The sequence below is a fragment of the Arachis duranensis genome, chromosome 7, assembly GCF_000817695.3.
Source record: "Arachis duranensis cultivar V14167 chromosome 7, aradu.V14167.gnm2.J7QH, whole genome shotgun sequence".
Classification (NCBI taxonomy): domain Eukaryota; kingdom Viridiplantae; phylum Streptophyta; class Magnoliopsida; order Fabales; family Fabaceae; genus Arachis; species Arachis duranensis.
Genome location: NC_029778.3, coordinates 72,150,591 through 72,162,546, shown reverse-complemented (window position 1 = coordinate 72,162,546; position 11,956 = coordinate 72,150,591). Strand labels below are relative to the sequence as shown.

The 11,956-nt window shown below is 41.7% G+C and overlaps 2 protein-coding genes across 2 annotated transcripts; both read left to right on the top strand.

Annotated features, from left to right (window-relative positions):
• The first annotated feature begins 736 nt into the window (after window positions 1-736).
• On the top strand, window positions 737-2,229 carry LOC107459426 (uncharacterized). The gene is made up of 4 exons (XM_016077658.1): window positions 737-777; window positions 834-1,016; window positions 1,300-1,303; window positions 1,558-2,229. The coding sequence occupies exons 1-4, from the start codon at window positions 737-739 to the stop codon at window positions 2,227-2,229; spliced, it is 900 nt and encodes a 299-aa protein (XP_015933144.1).
• Window positions 2,230-2,576: 347 nt separating this feature from the next.
• Window positions 2,577-4,027, top strand: LOC110273630 (uncharacterized). The gene is made up of 2 exons (XM_021126849.1): window positions 2,577-2,802; window positions 3,765-4,027. The coding sequence occupies exons 1-2, from the start codon at window positions 2,577-2,579 to the stop codon at window positions 4,025-4,027; spliced, it is 489 nt and encodes a 162-aa protein (XP_020982508.1).
• The last annotated feature ends 7,929 nt before the right edge of the window (window positions 4,028-11,956 follow it).

The window sequence follows — 11,956 nt, the reverse complement described above, 5'->3', positions numbered from 1 at the left end:
CATAATATGGGATGAAGCTCCTATATATGGTAAATAGACATTGTATAGAAGCTCCTCATAGGACAATGCGTGACATTTTAAGGTTCAACAATTTAAGAAGCAAGAAACATCCATTTGGAAGGAAGACAAATGTGTTTGATGGTGATTTTAGACAAATATTACCCATGATATATACCCAAATGGACTATATAGGAAATTGTGAATGCATGCAACAATTAATTTATCATACATTTGGAATAGTTGCAAGTTGATGACACTTACGAAGAACATGCGTCTAAAAAGCGTAAGGGTCGCAAAATGGGTCAAACTTGCTGGGCTAACTCGCCAAACCTGCCAAAAAGAATGGGCTGGGCTGAGATTTTGAACCTGCCATATTTCAAAATCCCACTTAACCCACGCCATCGAACCTATGGGCTTTGGTGGGACAGGGCAGCCCTGTGGGTTGGCATAATTTTTTTAATTATTAAAATTTGATATATCATTAAATTAGGAACTAGGTTCACACATTTAGCATCCTCCTTTTCTCTTCTCAAAAGAACAGTGCCACCTTCTCCTCATCTTCAACTTCCAAAGGCCATAACCTCTTCTCCCACCATTGCCGCTGCTACTTTCTCGCCCTCCCTCTGTCTCTGCCAGAATCTATCATTCCAAGGAGCGCCTTCATCTACGCCGTTCTCAACAGCGTCTTTGTCATCCCAACAATGCATTGCGTTCATCCTCCGGTAGCATCACCGTAATGGCATCTTCGTCCTCCAGTAGTGGCACCATTTTGTCTAGGTATTCTCGCTAATCTGATATCTCGCTCTCTTCCTACCATGTACTTGTATCTGCAGCATTGGCGTTGACGTTGGTGTCCTTTGCAGCTTCGGCTTTGTCCTCTTTCACTCATTGCCATTGCAAAATCAATGGAAATGTATAATCGTCCTCTTATTCATTTGGAAACTGACACTAAAGCTAATGCACATATTGTCTATTTTGAAGACATTTGTTGTTAATATGACTGAGAGTTTGCCTAAGTACGTGATTTAAAGTAAGGAATTTAAAACTTTTTAAAGTGAAAATGCTTTTGTGATATGAATTAACTATATGTATTTACTCTGTTTATTGTGGCGTTCTCGTTCCCTACTAAGAACGTGTGACTTTGTTCTCACCCCAAAGTTTTTAAAAAAGTATATTTTCAAAGGTACAAACAGGATGGCTAATTGAAAAGCTACGGACGAATAGAAGCTTTGTTTGGATAATTGCTTCTGGGTTTATTTTCCCTTGCTCTTGATGTTGTACAGTGTTGTGTTTTTACAGAGGGGTAGGTTTGTATTTAAGTCTTGTATAAATAATTATTATGTATTAATAGTAATTATGTGAGTATATGTTTATCTGACATAGTTGAGCTTGAAGTATATACCAAACTAAAAGGAATTTCATTTTTCTTAAAAATTATCTACCAGTTAACGTGTAGAGGCTTAATATTAAATATCTAATAAAAGGAAAATAGAGTAGTAATGCCTCATTCTTAGTACGTTAATGACCTGCTAAAAGTTAAGGTGTTACAAACTGCAGGATCCCGGGAGTTTTGTGATTCCTTGTACCATTGGAGACACCACTATGCAGATGCCTTTGTGTGATCTTGGAGCTAGCATCAACCTTATGCCATTATTATTGATAAGGAGGCTCCAAATTGATGAAGTAAAGCCTACCTTTATCTGTCTCCAACTTGCTGACCGTTCTATCAGGTACCCCTTTGGAGTGGTGGAGAATCTACTTGTGAAAGTAGGGTCTTTTATCTTCCCTGCTGACTTTGTGATATTGGATATAAAAGAGGACAAGAATCCATCCATCATCCTTGGAAGACCCTTCTTAGCCACAGGAAGAGCCCTTATAGATGTTCAGAAGGGTGAAGTAACTCTAAGGGTCAATGAAGAGGAGATTGTGCTAAATGTTTTAGAGGCTTTGCGACATCCTGATGATCCTGAAGGATGTATGAGAATTGATATCGTTGAACCTCTAGTTGAAGAAGTGTTTGAAACTGACAAGCTTGAAGATGCTCTAGAGTCCTCCCCTAAAGACACTTGGCTTGAAATTGATGGATCAGCACATCAAAGGGAGAAGCTTTGCACACCTAGTAGTGAGGAAGGACCTCCTAAGCTCGATTTGAAGTCTTTGCCTCCATCCTTGAAGTATATATTCCTAGGTGACAAAGACACTTATCCAGTAATCATAATTCCTCCCTGAGACAGGAGAAAGAGGAGGTGCTGATTCAGGTGCTCAAGAATCACAAAACAGCTCTTGGATGGACCATTAATGACTTAAAAGGGATCAGTCCAACCAAGTGTATGAACAAGATCTTGCTTGAGGATGATGCTAAACCAGTTGTGCAACCGCAATGGCGATTGAATCTAACCATGAAAGAAGTTGTCCAGAAGGAAGTTATGAAGTTCTAGGAAGCTGGAATTATTTACCCTATTTCTGATAGCCCATGGGTAAGTCCAGTACAAGTGGTTCCCAAGAAAGGAGGAATGACAATGATTTAGAATGAAAGGAATGAGCTTATCCACACAAGAACTATCACAAGATGGCGCATGTGTATTGACTATAGGAAGCTCAATAATGCTACAAGGAAGGATCACTTCCCCTTACCTTTCATTGATCAGATGCTTGAGAGTGTAGCCGGCCATGCTTTCTATTACTTTTTAGATGGATACTCTGGCTATAATCAAACTATAGTAGACCCTCAAGACCAGAAGAAGACGGTGTTCAATTGTCCCTTTGGAGTATTTGCTTACCGAAGGATGCCGTTTAGACTCTGTAATGCCCTAGCGACTTTTCAAAGGTGTATGCTTTCTATTTTCTTAGATATGGTTGAAAAGTTCATTGAGGTATTTATGGATGACTTCTATGTTTTTGGTAATTCTTTTAATTCTTGCCTTAAGCATCTAGTCTTTGTCTTGAAACAATGTCAAGAAACAAACTTAGTTTTAAACTGGAAAAAAATGTCACTTTATGGTAACTGAGTGAATTGTTCTTGGTCATTAGATTTCAAACAAAGGGATAGAGGTTGATAAAGCCAAGGTGGAAGTAATTGAAAAATTACCACCACCCACTAATGTTAAGGAAATAAGAAGTTTCTTAGGACATGCATAATTTTACAGGAGGTTTATAAATGATTTTTTTAAGAGTGCTAAACCTCTAAGCAACCTTTTGGTTGCTGACACTCCTTTTGTTTTTGACAAAGAATGCTTGCATGCCTTTGAAACTTTAAAAGAAAAGCTTGTCTCTGCACCCATCATCGCCCCTTCCAACTAGGAATTACCATTTGAGCTAATGTGTGATGCCAGTGATTATGCTATTAGAGTTGTCTTGGGACAGAGGCAAGACAAGCTTATGCACGTCATTTACTATGCCAGTCGTGTTTTGAGTGATGCACAAAAGAATTACACCACTACAGAGAAGGAATTACTGGCTGTTATCTATGCAATTGATAAGCTTAGATCCTACTTACTTGGTTCCAGGGTTATTGTTTTTACTAACCATGCTGCTCTTAAGTACCTTCTAACCAAGCAGGATTCTAAACAAAGATTGATCAGCTGGATACTACCTCTTCAAGAATTTGACATTGAGATTAGAGACAAGAAAGGGTCAGAGAATCAAGTAGATAACCATCTATCCAGGATTGAGCCTGAAGAAGGAACACCACCCCCCCACTGTTGTGACTGAGACCTTTTCGGATGAGCAGCTCTTTATGATTCAGAGGGCTTCATGATTTGCAGACATTACAAATTATAAGGCCATAAGGTTCATCCCCAAGGAGTACACTAAGCCACAAGTCAAAAAGCTTTTACATGATGCTAAGTACTACTTGTGGGATGAACCTTACGTTTTCAAGCGATGCTCGGATGGGATGATCAGATGTTGTGCCTCCGACGAGGAAACACAACAAATCCTCTGGCATTGTCACGGTTCTGAGTATGGAAGCCACTTTGGGGAGAAAAAACATCCACCATGGTTCTTCAGAGTGGGTTCTACTGGCTGACCCTCTTCAGAGACTCACGGGAATTTGTAAAAAACTGTGACAAGTGTCAGAGAGTTGTAAATCTCCCTCACAATCATGAAATGCCATAGCAATGGATTCTCGAGATTGAGTTGTTTGATGTATAAGGGATTGAATTCATGGCACCTTTTCCGCCCTCATACTCAAGCACAAACATCTTTGGGGCAGTGGATTATGTTCCAAGGGTTACCTGAAACTGTAGGTCGATCTCGGTCGAGATCTTCTGTGCTGGTTGGAGATGACGTGTCCGGCGTGTAGGAGATGGCTGGAGCTGCCGCGTCCAACTTGTTGGACTGCCAATGCTGCTGATCCTTGGTTACTGGAGGGTGGTGGTACCAACAAGGGACTCCGATGCTTAAGTTAGCAAGGGTATTAAGCAGGTATTGAGTAGAATCAAAGTATGAGTTATACCTGGGTGCTCCAGTGTATTTATAATGGTGTAGAGCGACCTTTCTTAGATAAGATAAGTTAGTTATCTTATCTTATCTTTATCTTTGAGCAAGGTCATCTTATCTTTAAGGGAACCGCCTTTATCTTTACAGGCTTGGACTGCCCTTGGATTCAGATCGTGTTCCTCTGTTTGGGCCCTTTATTGGGCTTTCCTGGTAGTTTGGCCGATTCTTTGAGAAGAGGTCAGATTGTCTTGACCTGAGGAGGTCGGTCGCTTTGTCGGTAGAACACCCCAGGTCGGATAGCTCAACCCAGGGTATGAGCAGTGCTCCTGCTCGAGCTTGGTCTTCCTTTTGAGGTCGAGTCTTTAGTCTGTAGGACTTCGGACCTTCTCAGGTGAAGCCGAACTCGAGCATTTTGTCGATTTCTTCTTTATAGAGTTCTCCTTTGAATGCGGAACGTTTCTTTTGAATTTTATTCTTTTGAAAACGCGCGTCTCCCTACTTTGGGATGCGCGAGGGTTTAATGACCTCATTAATTCTTTTAATGCTCCGTCTCTTCGTTCGTTTTGAACTTTTTCACAAAAACGGTTTCTCTTCTCTTGCTCCTTTGCTGTAAATTCCCCTTTTCGTTCTCCCTTTCTATTTTCGTCTAAGTTTTGCTTTTTTGTGTTTCTTCCTGTGACGTCTCTTGGTAATTGTTGATGCTTTTGCTTCGAGGAATGTCTTTCATCGCTTCGTCTTTCGGCCTTTCCAAGCTTTTCTCCTTTCTCCAGGTTGGTTCTGCTTTCTGCTCCCTTACTTCTTTCGTTGCTTTACCTTCGATTTTTGATAAAGCTTTGATTTTTAAATACACGCTGGAAAGTTTGATCCTTTTCGTATCACTGCGCGCCTGCTTGTTTATTGTTTGGGGGTTTTTTCTTACTGTTGAGATGGTCCCTCTGTATTCTAGGGTTCATACTGCTTGTTTTTCTTCTTTTGTGAACTGCATGAACCTGCTTATTTTTCTGGAAGGTTGCTCTTTTGATGTTTTTCGTCATTCTGACAGCTCTCTTTGCTGATGAATCCCGTAAAAAAACTTTTTCTTTTGGTGGCTCGTTTGATTTTCTTCACATTGTTTTGCTTTTGTTGATAAGCTAAAACTGTGAATTTTGGAAGGTAGCTCTCTTGATGGCCTTCTGGTGGTAATGACTTTCTTTTTTCTTTTTGGGATGTTGCTTTCTGAGAAAGGGTTTCTCTTTGTTCTTGCTGTGAGTTTTTGTTGTGACGTTAGCCTTGTAGATTTTCTTGAATCTTTGTTCCCTGATTGCCTCCAAAGGATGCCGCTGGACCTTTTTGCTGTGGGTCCTGGGGTTTCCTTTTGCTGCTTGTACTGTGTTGGACTGTGCTGGCTGGGTTGTTTTGATTTCGTCCGAGATGTTTTTAGTAATCCAATCTTCTTTTCTTGTTTGTAGGACTAGTTGGCTATGTCTTCTCGCAAAAATATTGTAGAGACGTCCTCTAAGGTTCCTGAGGGTATGTCCGATTGGTTGGACTCCCTTGTTTTAATGTGTGTTTCTGTGGTCAATGCTGAATTCTGTGTGGAGCTTAGGAAACATCACCATCTCTGTAAGAGTAGAGATCAAGAGAAGAATTATGATTTGGTGGCACCTGACTCAGAGGAGAGGGTTTGCTTCCCTGTCCTGACCTAGGGGGAGCGCCTTTTCTTTTATGCTTACGACTATTTCTTCAGCCAGTTGGACATCACTTTTCCCTTTACTTCGTTTGAGACCGACTTGTTGTAGTCGTGTAATGTAGCTCCGTCCCAGCTTCATCCAAACTCCTGGGGCTTTATTATGATTTTTCAACTTCTTTGTCAAGAATTGAATGTTACCCCTTCTCAAACTCTTTTCTTTTATTTGTTTGTTTTAACCAAGCCCGGGATTTCTTCAAAAAAGAAAGCCTCGTGGGTTTGTTTTAGATCTGCGCAAGGGCATAAGGTTTTTACCATGTATGACGAGTCCTTTAGGGACTTCAAGAATTATTTTTTCAAGGTTCGAGCCGTTGAGGGAGCTCGTCCCTTTTTCCTGGAAGCAAATGGTGAGCCATCCTTCCCTTTGTGTTGGCAGCAGAATGTAGTAGTATCCCGATATACGTGGAAAATGCTTGATGAGATCGAACAGGCCTTTGTGACGGTTTTGGAGGATCTTTGGGGGAAACCTCCTCATCTGGATACCAAAAAATCTTTGGGAGACCACTCCCTTGTCTGAGATGCATTGGGTATTACTTGATATATACTATTTCTTGTTTTTCCTTTTCTCCTTTTTTCTAGTCTGTAAAACTGTTGTTTTTCATTTTTTCAGAGATGGCCAAGAATAATGATGCAATGAAGGCCTTCAAAAAGGCGAGAAAAGCTACTACAGCTCAAAACACCTCGGCCCGGGTGGATGGAGAAGGGTCGTCTCAGGTCCCATTGAAGCCGTCTGTGCCGAGTTCTCCTGGCCCGAGGAGAATGATCCCTACTCCTCGGGTTCGTTTAGTGGATCCTCCACAGTCTTCCACTGCTATTGTGGTTTCTTCTTCTGCCGTCATTCCTTCCAAAAGACCTCGGACCGTTAAACCTTTCAATTTGGATGCCCCTGATTTTGACCCTATTGGCTTTGTCAACCAGCAGATTGCTCCTTATGGTGCCCTCTCCATGGATGATGTTTCTCTCCTTTATCACTTAGATTTTATAACTCGAAGCAGTGTTAAGATGGCCCATATGGGAGCTGCCCTGTATCAAACGGCTCAAAATCTTCCTCTGCATGCTACCAAGGCCTTTATGGAGGAAGCTAAGCGAGAGTTCGATCGGATGAAGGGTCTGAAGGAGGAGCTCGAAGTGAAGGTGACTAAACTGGAGAAGGAGTTGGAGGGGGAGAAGGCCAGCTCTCTTGCCTTGGCAGCTTCTGTGCAGTTGGCTGAGGACACGACATTGAAGCACAAAGACAGTTATGTCACGGCCTACCGAGAAGTGATGCGTCTCATGGGGGTTAGAGTCGGCCCGGGTTGATTATTCTGAGCTCCAGGGTCACCTTGTAGGCAACGTAACTGCTGCATATGAGAACCTGAAGGAGCAGGTTTGGGTTCTTGCCCCGGAGGTTGACCTTGCTCTATTTAGTTTGGATAATGTTGTAAAGGAGGGAAAGATTGTCCCCGATGATCCTAATGATGATGATGTTGAGCCTCCCTCTGAGCCTGTCGCCGAAGCTTCTGTTGTGTCAGCTTCTCCAGCTCCTGCTCATCCCGAATTAGATCTTGATTGCCAATATTGAATCGGGATGACGGGACAGTGGACGCAGTGCCTCTCCAGACTCGCGCTCCTTCACCCTATGCTGATGCTGCCGAGAAGCCTTCGGGTGTTTAACTGATTTTTGTAATTACTTGTGTAGATAGCCCGGCTTGTGGGCTTTTGAACTCTTTATTTTGCTGACCTTTGACACTTTTTTAGTTGCTGTTTTAGCAACTTTTATTTTGGTAAACAAAGTAGTTTCCAGGCTTTTTGGGTTGAACTTGGTGGCCTCTGAAGCTGGCTATTATTATAACTTTGTGTTTTTATATCATGTCTGTCTGCACTTGTCTTGGAATCTTTGTAGGCTTTGGGAGTGTTGGAACTCTGTCTGATATGATCGACTTAATTCCTTTGCCTGATGCTGTTTTCAGCAATTCATTTTATTTGAACTTTGTTCAGGTCTTTGTTAGGAATTAAAATGCTGAGTTTGCCGATTTCTTCAGGTTGGTTTTTGTCCGAGTTGTTGTTTGTAACCCTCTATTAGGGGTTACTTTTGTAGCTTTATATTTCGGGCCGACTTCATCACGTCGGGCCATGTCGAGTTAATTTGTAATCCTCTTTCTTGGACCTTTGTTCAGGTCTCTTTTATGGATTATCTTTGTAACTTTATATTTTTGGGCCGACTTCATCATGTCGGGCCCTGTCGAGTTACTTGGTAATCCTCTTTCTTGGACCTTGTTCAGTTCTCTTTCAGGGATTATCTTTGTAACTTTATATTTTTGGGCCGATTTCGTCATGTCGGGCCCTGTCGAGTTACTTGGTAATCCTCTTTCTTGGACCTTGTTCAGGTCTCTTTCAGGGATTATCTTTGTAACTTTATATTTTTGGGCCGACTTCGTCATGTCGGGCCTTGTCGAGTTACTTGGTAATCCTCTTTCTTGGACCTTGTTCAGGTCTCTTTCAGGGATTATCTTTGTAACTTTATATTTTTGGGCCAACTTCGTCATGTCGGGCCCTGTCGAGTTACTTGGTAATCCTCTTTCTTGGATCTTGTTCAAGTCTCTTTCAGGGATTACCTTTGTAACTTGTTCGTGGGAGTCCGACTTCTTCATGTCGGGTTGTTCTAAGTTATAGTAATATTCTTTTATAGGGCTGGCCAAACCTCTTTCCAGGGCTTTACTTATAACTTCGGTTGTTGTGGCTGGTCCGACTTCTTTATGCCGGCCAGTATTTAAGTTATTTTATAGCAATCCATTTTATTAGGACCTCGTTAGGTCCTTTCTATGGATCATTTTCTATAACTTCTTGCATTATTCTGTTTTCATCTTTTCCGATTTTGTAGAGATTGGGTTTTAACCCTCGTTTGGTCGACCTTTTGATGAATTTGGTTTTCATCTTTGGTCTTTATCGTGATCGCGCAGTGAATTTGATTTTCACTTTCTGTCGATCTGTAGCTTTATAATCGGACGATGAATATTTCAGAGTAATGCGGCTTGAGCGTTTGTAGCAGATCTAAACAGATTTTATTAAAAGAAATTGCAAATATATACATGCGGGGGGTTAATTTCCTAAGTCGGGTGATTTGTAGGTCTTGGCTTGGTGCCTCGTTAAAAAACCTTTGTCAGGAAAAAAGAGTGCGCCTTGTCCCAAGGTCCTTTATCATCCCTAACTATAGTATCTTCTTAGGTTGCAGGCGTGCCATGACCTAGGAAGCTCTCACTCGTCGAGTTCGGAAAGTCTGTAGTAGCCCTTTCCCAGGACTTCTATGACTTGGTAGGGTTCTTTCCAGTTTGCTGCCAGCTTTCCTTCTCCAGGTTGAGTTGTTCCGATGTCATTTCAGATTAGAATGAGGTCATCCTCAGCAAAGGCCCGCTGTATTACCTTTTGATTGTATCTGGAAGCCATTCGTCGTTTTAATGCCTCTTCTCTTATCCGAGCTCTTTCCCGGACTTCCAGAAGTAGGTCGAGCTCTTCCCTTTGAAGTTGGGAGTTGGCTTCTTTGCTATAGTGGATCACTCTGGGTGATCCTTCTTCAACCTCCACTGGGATCATTGCCTCCATTCAGTAAGCTAATCGGAAAGGTGATTCCTTTGTGGTGGAATGTGGAGTTGTCCGATATGCCCATAGGACTTGCGGGAGCTCTTCAGCCCAGGCTCCCTTTGCATCTTGTAATCTCCATTTTAACCTGGCTAATATGACTTTGTTAGCAGCTTCTGCTTGTCCATTGGCTTGGGGGTGTTCGACAGAGGTGAATTGTTGTCTTATATTCAAGTCGGCCGCTAGCTTTCTGAAGCCTGCATCTGTGAACTGAGTACCATTGTCTGTGGTGATGGAGTATGGAACCCTAAACCTTGTGACGATGTTTCTATATAGAAATTTTCGACTTCTTTGAGCAGTGGCATTAGCTAGGGGTTCTGCCTCAATTCACTTTGTGAAGTAGACTATTCCCACTATGAGGAATTTGACTTGTCCTGATCCTTGAGGAAAGGGTCCGAAAAGATCGAGTCCCCATTTTGCGAATGGCCAAGGTGAGGTCACACTGATGAGTTCCTCTGGTGGGGCAATGTGAAAGTTGACATGTTTCTGACATGATGAACATGTCTTTACAAATTCTATGGCTTCCTTTTGTAGAGTTGGCCAATAAAATCCTGCCCGAAGTACTTTTTTGGTGAGTGCCTGTGCTCCGAGGTGATTACCACAAATGCTACTGTGTACTTCTTCTAGGACTTCGTTTGTGTTGGAAGTAGGCACGCATTTTAGCAGTGGTATTGAAATCCCTCTTTTGTATAGAGTATTATTTATGATAGTGTAGTATTGTGCTTGATGAGCAGATAATTTATACGCTTTTTGGCATTGTTTTTAGGTAGTTTTTAGTAGGATCTAGCTACTTTTAGGGATGTTTTCATTAGTTTATATGCTAAATTTATATTTTTGGACTTTACTATGAGTTTGTGTGTTTTTCTGTGATTTCAGGTAATTTCTGGCTGAAATTGAGGGACCTGAGCAAAATTCTGATAAAAGGCTGACAAAGGACTGCTGATGCTATTGGATTCTGACCTCCCTGCACTCGAAATGGATTTTCTGGAGCTACAGAACTCCAAATGGGGCGCTCTTAACGGCATTGGAAAGTAGACATCTAGAGCTTTCCAGCAATATGTAATAGTCCATACTTTACCCGAGATTAGATGACGTAAACTGGCGCTCAACGCCAGTTCCATGCTGCATTCTGGAGTCAAACGCCAGAAACACGTCACGAACCAGAGTTGAATTCCAAAAACACGTTACAACTTGGCGTTCAAATCCAAAAGAAGCCTCTGCACATGTAAAGCTCAGGCTCAGCCCAAGCACACACCAAGTGGGCCCCGAAAGTGGATTTCTGCTTCAATTACTTACTTCTGTAAATCCTAGTAGTTAGTCTAGTATAAATAGAACATTTTAATATTGTATTTTCATCCTGGATTGTATCTTTGATCAGTTTATGCGATCTTAGACATTGGGGGATGGCCATTCGGCCATGCCTGGACCTTCATCACTTATGTATTTTCAACGGTGGAGTTTCTATACACCATAGATTAAGGGTGTGGAGCTCTGCTGTACCTCAAGTTTCAATGCAATTACTACTATTTTCTATTCAATTCTGCTTGTTCTTATTCTAAGATATTCATTGTACTTCAACATGATGAATGTGATGATCTGTGACACTCATCATCATTCTTACCTATGAACGCGTGACTGACAACCACTTCCGTTCTACCTTAGCCCGGGCGCATATCTCTTGGATTCCTTAATTAGAATCTTCGTGGTATAAGCTAGAATTGATGGTGGCATTCATGGGAATCCAGAAAGTCTAACCTTGTCTGTGGTATTCCGAGTAGGATTCTGGGATTGAATGACTGTGACGAGCTTCAAACTCACGATTGTTGGGCGTGATGACAAACGCAAAAGAATCAAGGGATTTTATTCCAACATGATTGAGAACTGACAGATGATTAGCCGTGCTGTGACAGAGCATTTGGACCATTTTCATTGAAAGGATGGGATGTAGCCATTGACAACGGTGATGCCCTACATACAGCTTGCCATGGAAAGGAGTAAAAAGGATTGGATGAAAGCAGTAGGAAAGCAGAGATTCAGAAGGAACACAGCATCTCCATGCACTTATCTGAAATTCCCACCATTGAATTACATGAGTAACTCTATCTTTATTTTCGGTTTTATTATTTATTATTATTTGAAAACTCCATAACATTTATTATCCGCCTAACTGAGATT

What these genes read in the sequence shown, in the direction of transcription:
- LOC107459426 (XM_016077658.1), top strand. Translation starts at nt 737, where the DNA reads ATGGCATCTTCGTCCTCCAGTAGTGGCACCATTTTGTCTAG. An exon ending in AGTGGCACCATTTTGTCTAG is followed by an intron (nt 778 to 833) that starts GTATTCTCGCTA and finishes TTGTATCTGCAG; the next exon opens with CATTGGCGTTGACGTTGGTG.
- LOC110273630 (XM_021126849.1), top strand. Translation starts at nt 2,577, where the DNA reads ATGTGTATTGACTATAGGAAGCTCAATAATGCTACAAGGAAGGATCAC. An exon ending in AAGGATGCCGTTTAGACTCT is followed by an intron (nt 2,803 to 3,764) that starts GTAATGCCCTAG and finishes CATGATTTGCAG; the next exon opens with ACATTACAAATTATAAGGCC.